The sequence below is a fragment of the Mixophyes fleayi genome, chromosome 5 (assembly GCF_038048845.1).
Source record: "Mixophyes fleayi isolate aMixFle1 chromosome 5, aMixFle1.hap1, whole genome shotgun sequence".
Lineage (NCBI taxonomy): Eukaryota > Metazoa > Chordata > Amphibia > Anura > Limnodynastidae > Mixophyes > Mixophyes fleayi.
In genome coordinates this window covers 231785715-231807104 of record NC_134406.1, presented here as the reverse complement: position 1 = coordinate 231807104, position 21390 = coordinate 231785715, and the positions used below count along the sequence as shown (strand labels likewise).

The 21390-nt window shown below is 39.8% G+C and overlaps 1 protein-coding gene across 1 annotated transcript in view; it reads right to left on the bottom strand.

Moving 5' to 3' along the window:
• Nucleotides 1–21390, bottom strand: part of C5H8orf34 (chromosome 5 C8orf34 homolog) — a 215644-nt gene that overhangs the window by 140349 nt on the left and 53905 nt on the right. The window contains exons 2-3 of the mRNA XM_075213619.1: nucleotides 15431–15575; nucleotides 7306–7437 (exon numbers count right to left, since the gene is read on the bottom strand). Coding sequence (XP_075069720.1) covers nucleotides 7306–7437; nucleotides 15431–15575 — 277 coding nt within the window. The remainder of the gene's footprint in view (nucleotides 1–7305; nucleotides 7438–15430; nucleotides 15576–21390) is intronic.

Sequence of the window (21390 nt, the reverse complement as noted above, 5' to 3'; positions counted from 1 at the left end):
CATGAATATATGATAAAATGTTTCTTAGGTAGAAAACAAGCAGTTTCTCCCCCCACCTCCTAGTCCTGTGCTGTCACTTACATTTTTTATGCCTTAGTTATGTCCTTAGTTCTTTGTGAATTGATAGGCTGCATTCTGAAGAATATTTGCTCAGCCAATAAAAGGCCTTAATTTAAGGGAGAACGCCATTTTTTTCTCCTAAATGTTCATAAAATACTAATGACATGTACACTGCACAGTATTGTGACCTCTGTAGAACCTGGTCTTTGCAGAGCCAGAATGCCCACAAATGGATGCGCCTTTGTCATGCTGTGTACATCCCAAACACGCATGACTCAAGTTCCTCCCATTTTTATGAAAGTTACAATATAAGGTAAAGAGGTCTGTGGGATAATAGACACTGGGGGGTAAATGTATCAAGCTGAGAGTTTTCCAGCGGGTTTGAAAAGTGGAGATGTTGCCTATAGCAACCAGTCAGATTCTAGCTATCATTTATTTAGTACCTTCTACAAAATGATAGCTTGAATCTGATTGGTTTTTCAAACCCGCCAGATAACTCTCAGCTTGATACATTTACCCCTGGGTCAGAAAAGACTTAGGGCTAGATTTACTAAGCTGCGGGTTTGAAAAAGTGGGGATGTTGCCTGTAGCAACCAATCAGATTCGAGCTTTTATTTATTTAGTACCTTCTACAAAATGATATCTAGAATCTGATTGGTTGCTATAGGCAACATCCCCACTTTTTCAAACCTGCAGCTTAGTAAATCTAGCCCTTAGTGTAGATGCTACAAAATCTACTCCTTTTCTTTAGGGAGATATGATTCCATATATTCCAGAAATAAAGGAGGACAAGATGATCTGGGATAGACACAGGTGTTTCAACAACTGTTCATACCTAGGGAGCTAAGGATAAAGGTACTTTCACTGACACACCTGGGGCTAACATAAAACTAGGGATTGAAGTTTAGCTATATTTTGTTGTGGAACATATACCAAAATTGACAGATAATGTTCAGCCTGCCCTGAATGTCAACTTACTAGTGACAATGGGTTAATTGGCTCCTTTGGTGCCACTGCCAGTTGTTACAACCCACTTTCACTGTCCGGGTATTCCCGCCGATTCAGAAACTTAAAACGAGGCTCTGAGTCATAATCCCGTTGTCGGATCTCGCGATACTCGGAACCTTTAAATTCCCCGCTTGCCGCCGCCATCTTCACTCGGGCATTGATCAGGGAAGAGGGAGAGTGTGTTAGGTGGTCCTCTGTCCTGCTATTTCTCGTGCTGTGCTGTGCTGTGTCCTGCTGAGTCCAGTGGTGCATCAGTCCAGTGCTCTGTCCTTGCTGAGTCCAGTGGTGCATCAGTCCAGTGCTCTGTCCTTGCTGAGTCCAGTGGTGCATCAGTCCAGTGCTCTGTCCTTGCTGAGTCCAGCGGTGCATTTTGTCCTGTGCTTTGTTCTGCAAAGTGCATATTTCTTTCAAAAGTATTAAAAATACTTCCATAAAAATAAAAAAAAAAAAAAATTCTACCAAAATCCTTTTAAATTAATATAAAAAAAATAAAAATCAAAAAAGTCCTTGCTGAGTCCAGTGGTGCATCAGTCCAGTGCTGTGTCCTTGCTGAGTCCAGTGGTGCATCAGTCCAGTGCTCTGTCCTTGCTGAGTCCAGTGGTGCATCAGTCCAGTGCTCTGTCCTTGCTGAGTCCAGCGGTGCTTTTGTCCTGTGCTTTGTTTTGCTAAGTGCATCTTTATTTTAAAAGTATTAAAAAATTTTACAAAAAAATTATAATTCAACAAAAATCCTTTTAAAAAAATAAAAAAAAATATTCTAAAAAGTCTAAAAAAAATTATTGCAGTCCATTAACATTAATACTGCAATCTATTAAAAAGTGTTCACTGTTCTTGCAGTATTTAAAAAATAGTACTGTAATACAACGTGTGCTGCATATAATGGAGTACCAAAATTTGGGGGATAAAGTAGGGAAAGACCAAGACCCACTTCCTCCTAATGCTGAAGCTGCTGCCACTAGTCATGACATAGATGATGAAATGCCATCAACGTCGTCTGCCAAGGCCGATGCCCAATCTCCTTGTAGAGGGCATGTAAAATAAAATCCAAAAAGCAAAAGTTCACTACAATGAGTAAAAAAATAAAATTGAAAACATCTGAGGAGAAACGTAAACTTGCCAATATGCCCTTTACGACACGGAGTGGCAAGCAACGGCTTAGGCCCTGGCCCGTGTTCAGCACTAGTGGTTCAGCTTCACCCAAGGATCTAAGCCCTCCTCCCCACCCCCCTCCAAAAAATTTAAAAAAGAGTTATGCTGTCAGGAACAACACAGCAAACAACTCTGGAATTGAGACCAGTTTATTTATTTTTTATTGTGGCCCCGGTACCAAATTGGGTACCGGGGCCACTACACTACGCAGTCCAGATAGCTGTGCAGTGGAATTGAGACCAGTTTATTTATTTTTTATTGTGGCCTCGGTACCAAATTGGGTACCGGGGACACTCTACTACGCAGTCCAGAAAGCTACCTCGGTCCAACGATTTGGACTAAAAATAATATTGTGAAGTGTGAGGTGTTCCAAATACACTGGAAATTAGTGGAAATGATTGTTATTGAATGTTATTGAGGTTAATAATAGCGTAGGAGTGAAAAACCAACAAAAAACTAGATTTTAGCACTTTTTATGCTTTTTTAATAATAAATCGGAACCCAAAAGCATAAATCAGAACCAAAACCTTTCGTCAGGTGTTTTGGCAAAACAAATCAGAACCCAAAACCTCAAGCTAATCAGAACCCAAAACACAAAACACTAAAAGTGCCCGGTGCACACCCTTAGTTAGGAGTAACTGAGCAATCCGAAGACAGTGATGTAGCCTCATAGCTCTTGTTCCCAAAAATAATCTGAGTGTAATTCTGTATCGACTTTCAGAAGGTCAATGCAGTCTCTCACCTTGACGCTTACTCCATGCCAAGATTGAATGAATTGTTAGAACACTTATCACCACCAGATTTATCAGCACCTTTGATCTAATACAGGGATATTTGCAGATTGATTTAGAGGAGTTGTGCCTTTCAGTCTACATGGAGCACCAGCTTTCTTTCAGTGAATAATGGATGGTTCTTCATCCACATCAAAACTATGCAGCAGACTATTTGAATGACATTGGCATTTTTAGCAAAGCACTGGGAGAGTCATCTAAATAGGATGAAGGCAGTGTTTTGTTCTCCTGAGACAAGCATATTTTGACAGCCAGTTAATACATATTGCAAAGAAAGAAACCAAGTATTTGGGATAGTTACTGGGTAATGGGAGTTGCAGAGCCGCTTATAGAGAAGGATTTAAGGTTGCTTTTAGGATAGCTTATTACCAGGAGACCATGGGGTATATTTACTAAACTGTGGGTTTGAAAAAGTGAAGATGTTGCCTATAGCAACCAATCAGATTCTAGTTATCAATTATTTAGTACATTCTACAAAATGACAGCTAGAATCTGATTGGATGCTATAGGCAACATCTCCATTTTTTTTCAAACCCACAGTTTAGTAAATATACCCCCATATCTCAATAAAAGCGACTTAATTAATGGCTCTGTTAAGAAACAAACAAAGGAAAAGGACCTAATTTGTTGAAGTGCTTCCCATAAGCCCAGAATGATTTTGATTCCATTGAGTTGATTTTATCTCGAGGTCCTGTTGTAAGAAGTTCTGACTTTTCATTGCCTTGTGTCTTACAAGCAGATATTTCAAATGTAGTTTTAGGGGTGGTGATTTCATAGTCCAGAATGGCTGGAAGCACCCAGTGCTCTTTTTTAATAGGACGCTCTTCCCAAAGGAAACAAAATATTCAGTAATCAAAAGGAATGCCGAGCAGCAAAGTGTCATGGATTCCTTAAGATGTTATTTGACGGGTTAGATTTGAGTTCGTTACAGACCATGTGCCTCTAAATTGGTAAAACTCCATGAAATATGGTAATGATAATTTAACTAGATTGTGTCTGGCTCTCCAGCCTTTCTCTATTGATTTAGTTCATCAGTCAGAGACCACTCATATGAACGTTGATATTTTTATTTGCCTAGTGTAGATGGGAGAGCTGGGCTTTGGCCATGGGTGGTTGGGGTTCATAATCCAGTTTCCCATGCAGCCCCCCTTCTCTGGAACGACCTCCCTCATTCCATACGTCTCTCTCCTACTCTGTGCTCCTTCAAACGTGCACTCAAAACTCACCTCTTCCTCAAAGCCTGCCAACCATCTACTTAACCCCCATCTCCTCCCTTTTGCTTGTCCTCCCTTCTCTCCTCTTGCCTCAACTGGCTCCTCTTGTGCCTGGTCTGTTTACCCTCCCTTAGGATGTAAGCTTGTATGAGCAGGGCCCCCTCCCCTCCTGTCTCCATACCTGTTCTTCCGCTCCGTCTTTACTGCATATGACTGGCCGGAGTTTCTGAAGTATTGGTACTTTTTGTTCATTGTTCTGTATGGTTTCACCCTGTATAGTCTACTGTTAGTACTGTGTGCGGCGCTGCGGATACCTTGTGGCGCCTAACAAGTAATTGATAATAATAATAATAATAATAACAGGGGAGGAATGTAACAGGTGGATAAGGGTTAATAGTAACCTTAACAGCCTGGTCTTATAGCACTGTTTTTTCCTTTGAGACAATAAAGCAAAAAAAAAAGCTAAATCAACGTGTCTCCATCCAATTGATGCCCACATCTGCAGGACCCTACAGTTCTTCTAGGTGCATGAAGGGAATTTTAACTGAAGTTGTCTTTTAAAGAGAACCAATTTTGTTATGTGTTTTATTTACACATTACATAGTGATTCAGGCTTTAAAATCAGTTCCACTATTGCATGAATAGATAGTATAGACATCAAAGCAAAGACGGTCACTGCAGAACCATATTTATTTTAAACATAAACAAGACACTATTCAAAATATAGGTATAATTGTTCATTTATTATTCTTAAATAGATTATTTAAAAGTATACTGAGCGTAGATATAAAAAGTCACCTTTTAGATCCCCCTGTGTGCTGTGAAGGAATATCCTCATGGAAATTAGATTAGATTAAATTTTGTAGCACCAATCACTTTTATGATGCACACGCTGTGAAGTCACAGGGTGTATAGCCAGCAATATTCTTCAAATTGCAAACTAGATTAACTTTTGAACATTGGCTGGAGGGGAACTATCATCAAAGGAGATATGCAGACAAATAAACAGACCAAAGGTGCCATACTGGCTGGATGTGAACTGATGTAGATCCATATCGTTGGTAGCGTCTTATAAAAGATCTTTGGTTCTGTTGATCATCAGGAAGATCACTTGGGGGCTGATGCAGAGTGGGATGTACCGCAGTTTGCTTATTGCATCAAGTGTGAAATCGCTCTGTGCATGCTTAGAAACTAGGTGCACTCATATGCGCCAATGCAGACTTGCATGTTTCTGACACTTATGTTCGTCTGCGTCCTGAGAGGCGGGACAGGGGAGGAAAGGGGCGTTCTAAGGTAGAATAAGTACAGAGTAAGGGGCTAATGCAGAGACAGCAGGGCTGGTGCAAATCCATGCTGATGATGACTTGTGGTAAACCCGGCCCATATACTACTCTACATATGGGTGGACATTATGTTTGAGTGGTTATTTTTTCTAAGAGAAGTTTACAATTTTGGGACCAATTTTGCACCAGCCCTTTGGTGTATGGAAGATAACTACAACAATGGCAAAAGACTCCAGTCACAAAGAACTAAAATATCAGAGAAAGTTAAAACAAAAGAACTTAAAGTCTGAAGGATTTCTACAACAAAACAACCTTTGCTTTAGAAAAAAAACAAACTACTTAGAGCTGCTCGTCTGAAAATAGTATCTGCAGGGAACATGACGGGAGTCCTAGTAACTAATAGGAGCTCTTTCTGGCACGTAAAGAGTGGAGCCAATACACTGAAGTGTTGCCACTACCATCAGAGGTTTCCACACCACGCCCCCAGTGGGCGTGACCAGCATGCATGGGGGCGTGGCTATAATATTAGACAGTGCTTGGCTGCACTCCAACTCTTCCTATTCCCATAATATAATATGCAGAGCTGGGTAAAGTGGGAGCAGTGTCCAACCACCTCAATTATACAGTGCCCCAGGCTTGGAGGGAGGTTTCCGGGCACTAGTAAAAACCCCCCTCGGTTTGCCTATGACCATGTTCATCAAACCCGAGGACTTCACTATTAGATATTTCACTCTGACCAATTTTTCAATCCTCCAAAGCAGTCCAGTCTTCAACATTAAAAAGTTTCAGTATCAGGCCCCCTCCTCTATATTATTTATTACTTTTCTTTATGGGGGGGGGGTTAACTATTATGTAGAAATACCTCTTTATGCCTTATTACTTTATGGTTCATTGACTGCCTTAAAACTTAATTTTGGTTATATATTTAACTTGTACATTGATACATTTCTATATTTGGGAGACATAATTTCCTCTCTCTTACCCACCATTAATTTTCTTTCTCTCTTGCTCATTACTCGTCCAATATCTGTAACCTAATGCACTAATCAAATGTTGATTTCTCTTAATGTTCCGCTCAAAGGTTCCATGGAAACACGCTCCCTTACTCTGCACTAGGAAGGATTCTGCCATTTATTTACATTACGCTTTCCACTATTCATCAATCTAGTTGTTACCTGGTGGGTCCTCAGAGGCCTTGGCTTAGTATAGGATGACTCACTGAAAACACAATGAGATAATGATCAATGAATAATTAAATATTATTCTTTCTGAGTCATTGTTCAAATTCCTTACCAGGGGAGTCTTTGATCTCACTGAGGAACAGGGGTCCGGTTTTATGAACGTAATAGAGCTGTGTTAATAACTGATTATTATTCTGAGTTAGTTGCAGAACACATTTATTCCATTGTTTTGTACAGCAAACAAATATCAGGTTTATTGGGGGCACCCACTAGCGCTTCATTGTATTCTAGCTTTACCTATCCGCTGACACCACAAGTTTCTGTTTTCCTGTACAGACTCCTCTTCCTGCTTCTCATGTTCACAGTCTCGTTGGGTTTAATTTTATTTAAATTCATAAAGGATTTAAAAAAATAAATAAAATAAAAACTAAGCATTGTGGAACAAAATGTTGATAGACAATATAATGTAATGTAGACTTCGTTTGTGTTGCATTAATGAATTCGATCATGTAAATTCATGGCGACAGGTCCACGCTTTATAATAAATTGCTTTTTTATATTCCATTTGCTACAAGACGGAAGGAAGGATTAGTGTAGTTTACTTTCACACTATACTTACAAGACTTGGATTCTGGGGATGGTGGTGAAATATTGCAAACGGCAAGATCGCTCTTTGACTTTTTCGGCTTCTTTGCATTCACCTGCCAGGGTTTATCATAGCTTCTAAAGTCCCGCCTGGTTCCTTTGTTTTCTGTGGAAAATAAAACACATTCTGAGTTTCCCATATCATATGTAACATTGCTGTTTGAAATGTCAGAAACAAAAGAACATCTAGGCACCCTCTTATAGAAAGGCGGACACCCGCTGACAATCCACAAACTGTAGCATGCCGTACTAATCAGCACAGCATGGGATTGCCCAAGATCGCCTGGAGATCTGTGGGTTGCAAATGTCTAACTAATAATAGTATGTAATAGTATGATTGTCATTTAACCCTATAGGAGAAGGTAGGATTCAAAAAGAAAGTTCTAATATTGGAGTCAACTCTTTACCAGTACTAGGGCAACAATTTTATCTATTTTTATAATATAAAACAAATTTTATTTACGTTTCTGAAAAAATAGTATTAGGTTTTATGTCCAATAACATAGTAATGAGTTCTCTGCCGCAAAATATAACACAATTCATGAGTTGCCGATTCATGACTACACACCCTCCGGGATCCTGCTTCACCTCCTGTTGTAGTGGGAGGGATTGATGAAACGATTTGCCTCATTAAGCCCCATCATCAATGCGCATGGACTTAATTTGCAGGATTGCAGAGTTTGATTATCCGAATCATGTCATCACGGCTCCACCCTGCTGATTACACGCATACACATCACGCCCACAGTACTTGCCCCTTGGGGAAGTCAGAAAAGTAAGCAAGTATGCCCATACGATGTATTCACTTAGGCCAGGGTTTCCCAAACCCAGTCTTCAGGTCTCCCCAACAGTGCAGGTTTTCCATATCTCCTTGCTGGAGCACAGGTGTATTCATTACTGACTGACACATTGTAACAGATCCACAGGTGGTCCTAATTATGTCAAATGTGATCCAGAAAACCTGCACTGTTGGGGTGCCCTGAGGACTGGGTTTGGGAAACCCTGACTTAGGCTGAGTACACACTACAGAAAATGCGACATCGTTAATGATTTTACCAATGACTGAAAGTCCAGTTCAGCATGATGATTCATGTGTACACACTATACACGTTTTACCTTCAGATCTGTGCTCTTCATCTGTCATAACCATCGGCTGAAAAGATTGTGACTCTGTAAACTCTATGGAGATCTGCCTACACTGCTGGTGGTGGGTGAATACACACTGGAGAATTTCCTGGACATCTCTCTGTCATTTATTTAGATTTTTATTTCAGTTATAAAATCAAATCAAATAATACAATGCGCTTTGGAACAATAAAACATGATCGTTAGAGCGTACACACTAATGTGATATCAGACCTAACAGTCGTTTATCGTGTGATTGGCCCGATAGTTGGGTGAAAAACCTGTAGCGTATACATAGCTTAAGAGTTATAGGTGTTACATACACCGTAGCCATTACATGTGCATATGTCAAGTAATTTATCTCATATAGTTTCTCAAATGGTAAATATCCTTTTACATCAATCCTTGCTAAAAATTATTATTGCTGTAAAGTACTGTTTGATAATCACTGCTAGTGTAATATACATTTTTCACAAATATATAATGCATTACTTATATAAAAGATACAAATGGACTTTGTTGCACTGAAATTTGAGTAGCTACTAGTATCCTATATCACTATCTATTCTGTCAGAATTATGTTATTTTGTTACACTTTATGGTTTGCAATATGAAATAAAAACTAGTCATGCTGGAAGCTGAGCTCATTAATGATGTCAGAGTACATAGTACTTATGTACTTTGAACAATTTTAACCTCATCCTGACCGCATTGATGAATATAGTACAGGTATAAACTTGGCAGTGCCTCCAATATCAGAACTTTCTCTTCTTATTTTGTGTGATATACTGTACATTGTTCTAGGCGGGCACCCCCATAATGACATTTGTGTGAGGACAATACCAGTAGTAAGTAATAAAATACAACAAAATATATCTGGTGCTATTATTCCTTTATTAGAATTTAGGATTCAAAACCTGTTCTTTATCAAACTTACATATACACTTATTTCATGCTGTATTATGTCCAACAATTTTTTGGTTTACCGTTTTCTCTTATTAAAAGTGTGGTTCTAGTCTTTACATTTACTTTACAATAAAGTCAGGTTTCTGCAGTTCTTGGGGCAGGAAGAGCATGGTACCATGGTGCCATAGTGCCATGGTGTCATAGTACCATGTTGTCAGAGCACCGCACAGGTTAACTAGCAGAATAGATGCAAGGTCAGTTTGGTCATTTATCAAAACCTTGGCTGAAGGGGTCATTGTGTCCCAAAATCTTAGAACGTGTATGTAATTATTGTGCCATGAAAAGTGTCATCTTCAAGACCAGCATTTGATGATGGAATTGGGGTGGGGGGGGGGGGGTAAAAGTAATTTTTTTTTAAATCTCAGTTTATGGAGGTACAGGCTCCCATGGACACAGTGTTACATGTTTTTTGCTTGATTCTTTGCTTAAGGCCAGAAAACAAAGGCGTGAATTCAGCATTTACAGCAGTACTATCCTTTTAGGTTAATCCTTATGCCAAGAGGATAATGTCACATCGTTATGTGTACAAATCTATGTCTGACTCTATGTATTAGCTAGCCAGCGTGTGCGGAAATAACAGGGCAGGTGGTACTGAAGTGCAAGGAGTCAATGATAAATTTGCTTATGGGATGACATTCTGGAATAACATCGATTTCATAAATTGTACCGCACTTCTCATCCCAACACAAAACCATCCTCCTGCCCACTCAGCTCTGCCAAATGCAGAACCGCGGGTACCTGTGCAAGGAGCTATAGGGCACTGCTGGAATAATCTGCTCTATGTGCACCTCTGGTGGTATCTAATCACACATGCTGGGCTGGTATAATCCCGGTGTTGGGTATCTCTACTGGTATTAAACATGTTGGCACTGGAGGTATAACCTAGGCAGTGAGAACTTCTACTGTGATGTAATCCTTTGGGCACTTCTGGCATAATCTATGCTCCACTGATGAAATCATCTAGGCAGTGGGCATCTAATTATATGGGCACCCTTAGTGCTCCGGGCACTGCTGTTATAATGTCACCAGTGAGCACCTCTGCTGGTATTTAATCGAAAGGATGCAGTGACTTTATCATCACATACTGGGGACACTGTTGGAAATAATGTGTGCAGTACAGACAATATTTCAAGGGCCAGGCAATCCACAACCGAGGTATACAACACTAACCCACAACAGTACCACAGGGCTCAGATGGCCTTGTGGATAAAGCAGCCAGCACACATGCACACACACTGGAGACAAATACCATATATAATTAAATCCACCCGCCACCAAGGAGTCACATAGGGGATTAAGGGAGAGTGCTACTAAACCGACAGTTTTCATGCAATTGGGTGTGCAGTTTGTAAACCGTGAATCAAACATTAAAACCTCAAGAAAACAAAACTGCACTGTCTGAAACCGCATTTGCGGTTTGGGGATGTTGCAGGGATACAAAACATCCCATTTATCAAGCGGTAGTTTGTCACAGTGCATGGCAAACCGCCACTGAATAATCAATTCTAAGAAAATGTGGTTTTGCTGGCAAAAATAGCTGAATCTGCATGCAGCTTGAAAAATGTCGCTTGCCAGAAAGGGCAAATAATAAATATATATATTTTAAAAACTGTCCTCTCCTATATACAAGTCTAGAAGTGACAGATGGACTAATGAGGGACTAATGATCAGGTGAGCTAATTTGCTGCATTATGCTGCCACTTCAGCCCACTAACACAATAACCTTTAAAAGTTAAAGAGCCAATAGTTGTCACCATGGGGACTTTCAAGTGTTTTAGGCAGCACGGTGGCTCCGTGGTTAGCACTTCTGCCTCACAGCACTGGGGTCATGAGTTCAATTCCCGACCATGTCCTTATCTGTGTGGAATTTGTATGTTCTCCCCGTGTTTGTGTGGGTTACCTCTAGGTGCTCCGATTTCCTCTCACACTCCAAAAACACACTGGTAGGTTAACTGGCTGCTATCAAAATGACCCTAGTTTGTGTCTCTCTGTCTGTCTGTGGGTGTGTGTGTGTTAGGGAATTTAGACTGTAAGCCCAATGGGGTAAGGACTGATGTGAGTGAGTGCTCTGTACAGCGCTGCAGAAATAATGGCGCTATATAAATAAATGGTGATGATGATGAAGTGTGTGTAAGAAGGCAAATGCTACCCTATTACATCCTATCTACATAGCAGGTTTGTTTGTTTGTTTGTAATTAGATAATGAAGATTAGAGAAGAGTCCTGGTTATCCTCGGGATGAGCAGTATAGAGGGCCATTCATCATCATCACCATTTATTTATATAGCGCCACTGATTCCACAGCGCTGTACTGAGAACTCACTCACATCAGTCCCTGCCCCATTGGAGCTTACAATTCCCTAACATACACACACACACGACAGACAGACAGAGACTAGGGTCAATTTTGATAGCAGCCAATTAACCTACTAGTATATTTTTGGAGTGTGGGAGGAAACCGGAGCACCCGGAGGAAACCCACACAAACACGGGGAGAACATACAAACTCCACACTCAGGACCCATTTGAATGCCCCATGAGTCTTCACAGGGTGAAAAACTGATTGAATGACTTTCTGATCAATAACCGCCTGCGTCATCTTGTCAGTTTCGGAGGAGCTGGAGCAGCAGTGAAAACCAGCAGAGGAAGGCATTATATACATCTGCGTCTAGAGCACTACTATCTGGAGACCTCCCAGAGGGTAGGTCAAGTTACAAGTGCGTCATCTTGCAGTGGGGAAAGGAGCAATGGATTACACGATTTGCATTGTATCATCAAGCCCTGCCCACTTCAGAAGAAAGTGAAGCAGGATCCAGGGGTGTGGCCTAATCTGTCAGGAATCTTTCGGAGTGTCCCACACGTTCTTGGAAAGTTGATTATGGAGGGCGGCATAGCGAGTAGAAGGATGGTCTCCCCACGCAGCCTGAGGAGAGATACACAAATTGCCTCATGGCCATAACACCCTGACTGTTCAAGCTTTATTCTCATCATGTGACCTAATCCTTCTCTGCAAAGGTAATGTGTGGCCTCTTAAAAAATGTTATGACCAACACTTATAGAAATCATTAGTTTAAAAAAGAAGCCAATTAAGTGTGTATGTGCGTGTGTGACTTTTAACTACTCCTAGAAGGTTATTGTCCTGAATCCTACCAATACTATTTTAGTTTTAAATATTTCTACCTAGTATGTTCCAACTCATCCATCCATGCTACACACATTTAATGATTATTTTATTCGGATACCCAGAGTAGTAGAAATCACCCAGTAATCAAAGGCTCATCATTGCATTAATTATACATGAAAATGGGTCATTTATGGATTCCCTTTAGATTGGACAGTGCATTTATTTGAAACACCATTTTTTCATGTAAGAAAATTCAGTGTGTGTAATTGCTTAGACCAAAGTATTCAGCGGTTGTGTAAGCACATTTATTTTATTTAATTTACAAAATTCAATGCCAGCAATGCAGTATGAATAGATGCAAATTCACCATGACCGTGGACCTCTGGCTTCATTTAATTTATTTAATTGATTGCTAAACTAACCATTTAAAGTGCACCTGTTGTCTAGTACACTAGGCCATTTTGTGGCCTGAAACAATATTTATGGTAATACAAAAGCCTATGAATACATTGGGAACCAGAGCTATCACCGAGAAATGAGTCTTGCTGCAGGGTAATCAATGCTCCCTAGTGAATTGATGAACTGCATTCTCAGGACTATTAGGTTTTTCCCAGAAAATAGTTGCTCTACTGGGCATATTTGATAAGTGCACATTAAAAGCAATTCTGTTGCACAGAGCCTGGTAGAAAGTACAATGAACATATAATATTATATGAAAACAATATATATTTTCGGGAAAGGCTAAATAATACTATAAATGCAGATTAATTTCAGTTGTGCCAGAAGATCGCTTCAATTAAGTTTGTTGCTATGTCCACAGATCAAGGGGCCTATTTATAGGCCTTAATGTGGAAATGTTTTTTTCCACATGGTTCAGGCATTTTTAAGTAACATATCTATTTAACAAACAATGATATCTATGATATCTCCTGCATTAGACTAAGTATCGCATTAAATCCCCGTCCCTAAAATTTTCAATGGGGACTGCACTCTGGGCCAATTTAACAAGCTCCAAAAAGCCTCGATTTTGAGAGCTTGACTCTGATGGCCGACGCCATCTTGAGCAGCCTTTGTGCTCTCCCCTGCCTTAACTGGTGAGAGACGCTCTGTGAACTCAGCTCTAAGGTCACACATGCACAGTAAAGACTCCGGGTCAGAACCCAGAGTTGTTAGCGAAGCAAAGTCATCGCTGGGACAGCCTCTTATCAGATGCCCTGTCCGGGATGATTTTGTAATAAATGGCAGCGTAATATCATCCCTTATTGTTGTGGTAAGAGATGATAATCAATAGGGGACAGATGAGGTCATTCATAAATGAGCCCCACAAGACTTAGTGAAACACATACTGTACCTGCTAACATTTTAATTATTGAAATTGGGAGAGTGAGAGCCAGCAAAAAACACTTTGACTTTGTTTAGTAATGAATACCTAATAAGTATTGCGGCAGCGCCTGTTCTCGGGACGGTAGTAACAGAACAAAAGCATTTAAAATATGCTCTATTCTTAAAATAAAGCATTATTTAATGCATTAATGTGATAAAAAATATGTATTTCATTTTTAAAATTAAATAAAATCTGTTTTAAATGCTTTAAATAAGTTTCAAACCGGCTCACACTTGTGCCCAACTGCAGAGACTGGCCGAGCAGTAAGTTCACTTATTGATTCGAGCTGGTATCCCCAGGACAGTTGACTCAGCAAGATTTTTTTAATAAATGCAAGCGAGAAGTGATTTTTTTTGTAATTGCTGTAATTAAAAAAAAGTAATAATACTTATCCCTGCGGTGGGGCTGGTAATAATAAGTAGTCTCATATAAAATATATTCTATATAATAGAAGATATTAAAAACTTAATTAACTGTTAAGTGCTAACATTTAGATGATACATTATAAATGTACACATGTAAGTACCACTGCTCAGGAGAATACCTGCTCCAGGTAACGTGGAGGATGTAAGGTGAAAGCTGGAACAGAGGCTTAAGGATGAGTTATGTTCCTGTCGGACCTGTTTGCTGTTTGTTTCTATGGTTAAACACGTGTTGGCCGTTGTGTAAAATGTGAACATGGTTTCTGGGATTAGTGTTGGCACGTCAGCAGCTGGCTTCCCACACATTCAACCCCAGTGCCAATGAACGGGATCTGTGGCAAAATTGGACAGATCCTGTCATTTCGTCAGGATAGATGACAGGATCACATGGAGATAAATCAGTGTGATCGGCAGATGTCTGAACACATACCGATCAGGGCCAATGGCTGGCTGTGTAAACTCAGAATTTGTTATTATTAGCTTCATTTACTTATATAGTACTATCATATTATGCAGCGCTGTACAGAAAATATTTGTCATTCACATCAGTGCCCCATTGGAACCTACAGTCTAAATTCCCTATAATATCGTGTGCACACACACACACACACACACACACACACACACACACACGGGTCCATTTTATTTAGCAGCCAATTAATGTATCAGTATGTTCCTGTGGGATGAAACCGGAATACCTGGAATAAACTTGCACAAAACCAGGAACAACATACAGATTTCACACAGAGAGGATCCTTGTCAGTAATTGAAGTTATGATCCCAGTGCAGAGATCTGGGATCATAAAGAGATTCAAAATCTGATCAATCAACTATTAATCATGGTCTATCAATGGGACATGAAGAGGCTGTGAGCCAAATATAACACAAGCACGGGTACCATCACTTTTATCTCCACCTTTTCACACCAACAATAATGAGGTATTTGCCATATCTGACCTCCAGGATCCCTACCAGCTCCATGGATTTGGGTTACTTGTATTCTAGTCAAGAAGTCAACAAGTAAATACATTAAACCAGGAATGTACGTTGTTGTTAATTGTGAGAATATAGTAACTTACCTGATTCACTTTCTGCCCACAGAGCAGCTGATCCAGAAAACGTCCTGTGAAGTTGGCCAACATTTCCTATTTTTGATTGAAGATGGTTAATTAAAAATGGAATCGGCTGGTCTGGTGTCTCTGTGATCAGCTTGGTCATCAATTCCTAAGAACGGGATAAAAGTATTAAAAAAAATATATATGTATTTGACGGAGGTGGACAAAATAAAAACAATGCATAGTAGCCATATTTCCCTCTTTCCAGGGACAGTCCTAGGATTTAAAGATTTGTCCTTGTTTTCTTTAATATTGACCAGTATTACTTGCTAGGTTGGTTGCTGATGGAATAGTTTTATGATCGGGTGGTCATGTTAATAGGTATTGTGTCCTAGAGTTGCATAGGGTTTTCCATGCACAACAAAGCGTGATTTCGATATACCCAGTATCAAAACATCGATAAGAGTGAAGACTCTGCTTTGGCTCATTAGATTCACTGGTCCAAAAAATGTAAATTAAAATTAAAAAACATGTGTGTTCAACTAACCAGAAATAATACATTATATGAAATTCATCCTGGAAAACTAAGAAGTAAAGTCATTTTGGATTTTCCACACAACATGTAATTTCATTTATTTCATGCAATGCAAATATTTCCTATCATGAAAGTGTTAATGTGCCCAAGATTTTTACTATTGTACTATTGTATTGTGTATGTTTGACAGCACACGTCCCTCCATACCCTACTGTGAGCTTGTGTATTGCATTGAATACACAATATCAACCTTCTGCCAAAAGGAATTTGGAACCTTCAGCAGCTGTTAGATGTTTTACTACTAAGAATTACTCAGGATCTATATTTAATGCTTGATAAGTACCAGTCATGACAAAATTACCTTTGTTTTTAAGTTCTTAGTAAGTCTAGATGGTGTGGAACACCAACATCAACCGCATATTTAACTGCCTATGGCAAAGGCAAGGAACTGTAGTTTATTTAGTCTTATTAAGTATTACCAAGATATCACTTCATGGTCAAAATCAATATGGGTACAAGACACCTTGGCCATGGCAATGAGGCTACTTCAGGTTACTTGCAAGACACTGCTCCACCATAAATGTCTGACTGTACAGTCAGCAATACACAAACAGAACATAATACAAATACATATTGGAGCCACAGATCAAACAATAGCAGAAGAATATTTAAACTATGTATCATATACTGCACTTTGCTTATTTATTGAACTTGTGAAGGAGATCATGATATCAATCCCATATTAATGATTCTAAACCAATATTCTCTCACTTCTCCCTCTTATACATTAGTAGAGATCACACAGACAACGTTAGCTTCTCCTTGTGAAAGCAGAAACCTGCTTACTAGCACTTACAGCTGTCCCCATAGACCTCTACCATTATACAGCAGCGTTAGGCAATTTATAAAGCTGACCAGAATGGGGTTAATTCTTTTTAGCATAAGATCCAACTGAAGCCCCTCCGGAGTTGCTGGATCCCTAACTGAACACAGCGCTATGCACATGCGTCATCGTACAGCAGTTCCTCCATTCAGTGCTAGGTGGCCAGTGAATTAGAAAGTCATGACGCAGGAGGGGGGGCGGGGGTTAGGGGGGAGTCTTTGCCGGAGCTCCCAGCGCAGCTCCGGCATTGTTAATAGCAGCGGTATATCCAGGGCCGTAACGAGGGTGGTGCGGGCGGTGCCGTAGCCCAGGGCGCAAGGCCAAGGGGGCACAGCAGCCGCCCGCTACCTGCCTCCATACCTTCAGCCCTTAAGTTCCGCTTAAGGGCTGAAGAGAGAGAGATATTAACTTACAAGATATATATATATATATATATATATATATATATATATATATATATAAGAATTCTTTCAGTAAAGTGCTAGCCACACCCACAGATTGGGTTGGCCACACCCACTTGTCAAATGCCACTCCTACTTAGATGGGGGGTGCCGGTGCCCTGTCTCATCCAGGGCACTAAGATGTCTGGTTACGGCACTATACCGTACATCATTATGTTCAGCTGCAATTTGCAGCGATACATAATGATGGTTACCAGACCCCAATAATAAACAGAGTCCTCTCGCAAAGTTCATCTCAACGCTCCTCCAGAACACAAAAATAAGAACCAAAACATACTGGAATATTTGTTGAAGTACAAATTATCATAAGCACAGCGCTGTGTTCATTTCTAATACAGACATTGACATCACAGAGCCATAGCTCAGATAATATAGGCTGCTGAGTCGAGTCTTGTCCCTCGGGCTAAAATTTGCCAGCTCTCCCCTGCCGCTGACCAGGGCCGTCTTTCCAACTGGGCACGATGGGCAGGTGCCCGGGGGCCCAGGGGACAAGGGCCAGAGGCAGGAATCCTGTAAAAAACAAAACAAAAAAAAACCATACCTTTTGCGGTCACCTGACCGTTCAGGTCAGGTGGCAATCTAGCATGTTGGGCGTGATGACGTCATCACGCCCGACATTCACTGCAAGCACAGCACGGAGGAGCGTAGCACGGAAGAGCGCAGGACAGCGACGAAGAAAAGAAGGGGATCGAACTCGGAGAACAAGGCGACTGAAAGGTAAGTTAAGGGGGATTTTAAAAAAAAAAAAAAAAAGAACATACAAACTCCACACAGATAAGGTCATAGTCGGGAATTGAACTCATGACCCTAGTGCTACAAGGCAGAAGTGCTAACCACTTAGCCACCGTGCGATATATTTTTATATATATATATATATATATATATATATATATATATATATATATATATATATATATATATATATATATATAATATATATTTATTATCACTTTTTTCTTCTTACATGCACTATATATATATATATATATATATATATATATATATATATATATATATATATATATATATACAGATTGTTTGAGGGGTGATAGTTGGGGGAGGGGTCTGGTTACTGAAAATTCACTTCATGGGTGAAAATATTATAATATTATATATTTCCCACTCTGTTACAAACAGTAGGAAGCATGTTTGAAATCATAAATTATTCAGTGAATTAATTATCTTTGACACTATAGCTGTGTACAGAAATGAGTACAATTGCAGGAATGTTTCTATTAAAGAGACTGACAACAAAGTTATAGTGGCGCTGCGGATACCTTGTGGCGCCTAACAAATAAATGATAATAGTGGTTTATTACTACTCTGTTCAAACCTCCGAGTGAAATGTGGTCTAATTCCCCATGATAAAGACCCGCCAAATCTTCTACAATAACTCAAAACTGATAAATTGGTTGTGTTGGGTCTACGAACAGTAAGAACCTGAGATTTATACTTCTATAGGAGATTCTCCTTCAAATCTGTCCCTTACTCAGAGAGAAGATATAATTAAGTTGTTTGACATTTTTAGATATTATTTTTTTCTGTACAGCAGACATACTATCTATTCATATCCCACTACAGATACGATACTATATAAACATAGAAATTCGGTGCAGGACCGCAGAAGTGTAATATATATATATATATATATATATATTATATATATATATATATATATACACACACATACACACATACACACACAGAACAAAGCAGAAGGGAAGGGCATCGATGGTGTAGTATTTTAGGGAATATAGTCCCAAAGACCAAAGTGTGTACATATGCATACCAAATGAAAACTTGAAAGCACGCTCATCAGTACACTAACCCTAGGTACTTTACTGTAGTCATATAGATCCACTCCAGTCTTGTGCACTCAAATGAAGAGAAGAGAAAACCAAATAGTGCAATAGCGTCTAACAAGTGGAGCCAATATATACCCAGCCACTTTAGATTGTGTGTACCAGAAAGATATAATAGAGCGCTTATCTGTAAGATTGCTTTATGTAGCTGGAATTATCCCTTGTTCAATTCACTCCATCACAGGTTTTACCACTACCGATACACGATACACACTACCGATAATCGTGACAATCACACAATAAATGACCATTAGGTTTAATATCTCATAAATGTATACATTCCCACGATCATGTTTTATCGCACCAAAGCAAACCAAATCGTTTCATTTGATTTTATAAATGGACTAAAAATCTCTATTAGCGTTGGAACGATAACGGGCAAATTCTGCAGTGTGTACGTTCTCACGACCAGCAGTGTAGGCAGATCTCCATAGAGTTTAGAGTCACAATCATTTCAGCCGATGGTTGACAGATGGAGAGCACAGATCTGAAGGTATATCTTGTAAATCGTGTATAGTGTGCACACATGAATCAACACGCGGATCGGGACTTTCAGTCATTTGTAAAATAGTTAACGATATCGCATTGGGGGAAATTTTCTGTAGTGTGTACCCAGCCTAAGTGAATAAATCGTATGGGCATACTTGCTTACTTTTCTGACTTTCCCAAGAGACACGTACGGTGGGCGTGATGATGTGTATTTGCATCATCAATCAGCGGGATGGGGCCATAATGATGTAATTCACATAATCAGACCCTGTCAGCTGCTACACAATGGCATGAATCAGGTCCATGCACAGCAGGGGCTGGGCCGGATGATGCAAATCGTATAATAAAGGTCCGCCCACTACACATGGAAGTGAAGCAGAATCCGGGAAGGTGGCCTACTGTCCCTGGAGTCTGAAAGGACTTAAGTACTTCAGAAAATTCAGGATTCTCCTGGACATTCCGGTAGAGTAGGCAGGTATATGTATGGTGTGTGGGGAATGGTTTCTAATTGCTGCCTGCTCCTTTAAGGTTTTGAATCCTATAGTATTTAAGTAACTTTGAGATGTTTAATAATATTGAAATATTATGATCTAAACATTTGTAACAAGTACATTGAGCCACAAACACACTATTTATGTATGCAAATTAGATTTTGCTATCTTGCTTCCATAAAGCAGTAGGCTACCTGTAACTTTATGGTGAAGACCACACTCTCTTTATCTCTGTTTATCTGTCCAAATTAACTATACATAATATAGTGGTTAGCAAACTGTGGGGCGAGCAAAGAGGGAGGAGCGGAGCATGCACAGACAAGTCCAATTTATTTTCTGTTTTTCTCTCAGCAGCTGTTTAGCCCAATTTCCTGCCTGGGAGACTCTAAGAAAATGGCCACCACTCGTTTGCATTGAGGACATTTGCCCCAAAAGTAATTGAACAAAATTTCATCACTAGCAGATATTTAATATCTATACTACAGGACAATGGCCGTCTCTGTTATAAAAAGGACAGATGTTCTTATACAGTAATTGGAAAATATTTTCATCTAATGTTTGTTCTACATAACGGACCTTTGAGATTTTTATATTCTGTATTCAGCGCATATAGATTCAATGACACATTCAACTAGCAGAACAAATGTCTGTACTATAGGATGAGGGCCTAAAATAGGAGACCATATCGCAAATGCTCACAAGATAAAAAAAATAGTTCCTACATAAAGACAACTGTGGGTTTAGGAAAAGATAAAAAAAAAAGTATGCACAGATTAAAGTAAATATCTTACAAATTTCGAGAGGAGTCTCCAATGAAACGGGCACCAAATTAGAATGAGCTGATGGTCAGGACTCGGGTGTCACAGCAGCACCCTGTAAATCTCAGACTCTTTGAACTGTAACCATGGAACCAGGCAGCGATATAGGCTGATAAGTCATCAAATAAGATTCCGATGCTCCAAATACTTCACATAATTTACTTTGGCCACCCAGAGTTGAGAGGACGGGTAGCGGACTGCTTTCACATGGAAGGTACACCAGGCTTAGCAGTTGTAATTTGGTAGATCAGTAGCGACTTCTTTTATTTGCCCAATTTCTTTTCATTATGACGGAGTAGGAGGTTTGCCGAGCCAAAGGAATGTCAGTACCTATGACATCTTTCATGATTGGGATTATGCCCCGCCTGTATAGATGTGGGAAGAAAGACAAGTTGTAAAGGAGTACTCCCCTATCTAGCCTCCATCTCCAGGAGACCAGCAACAC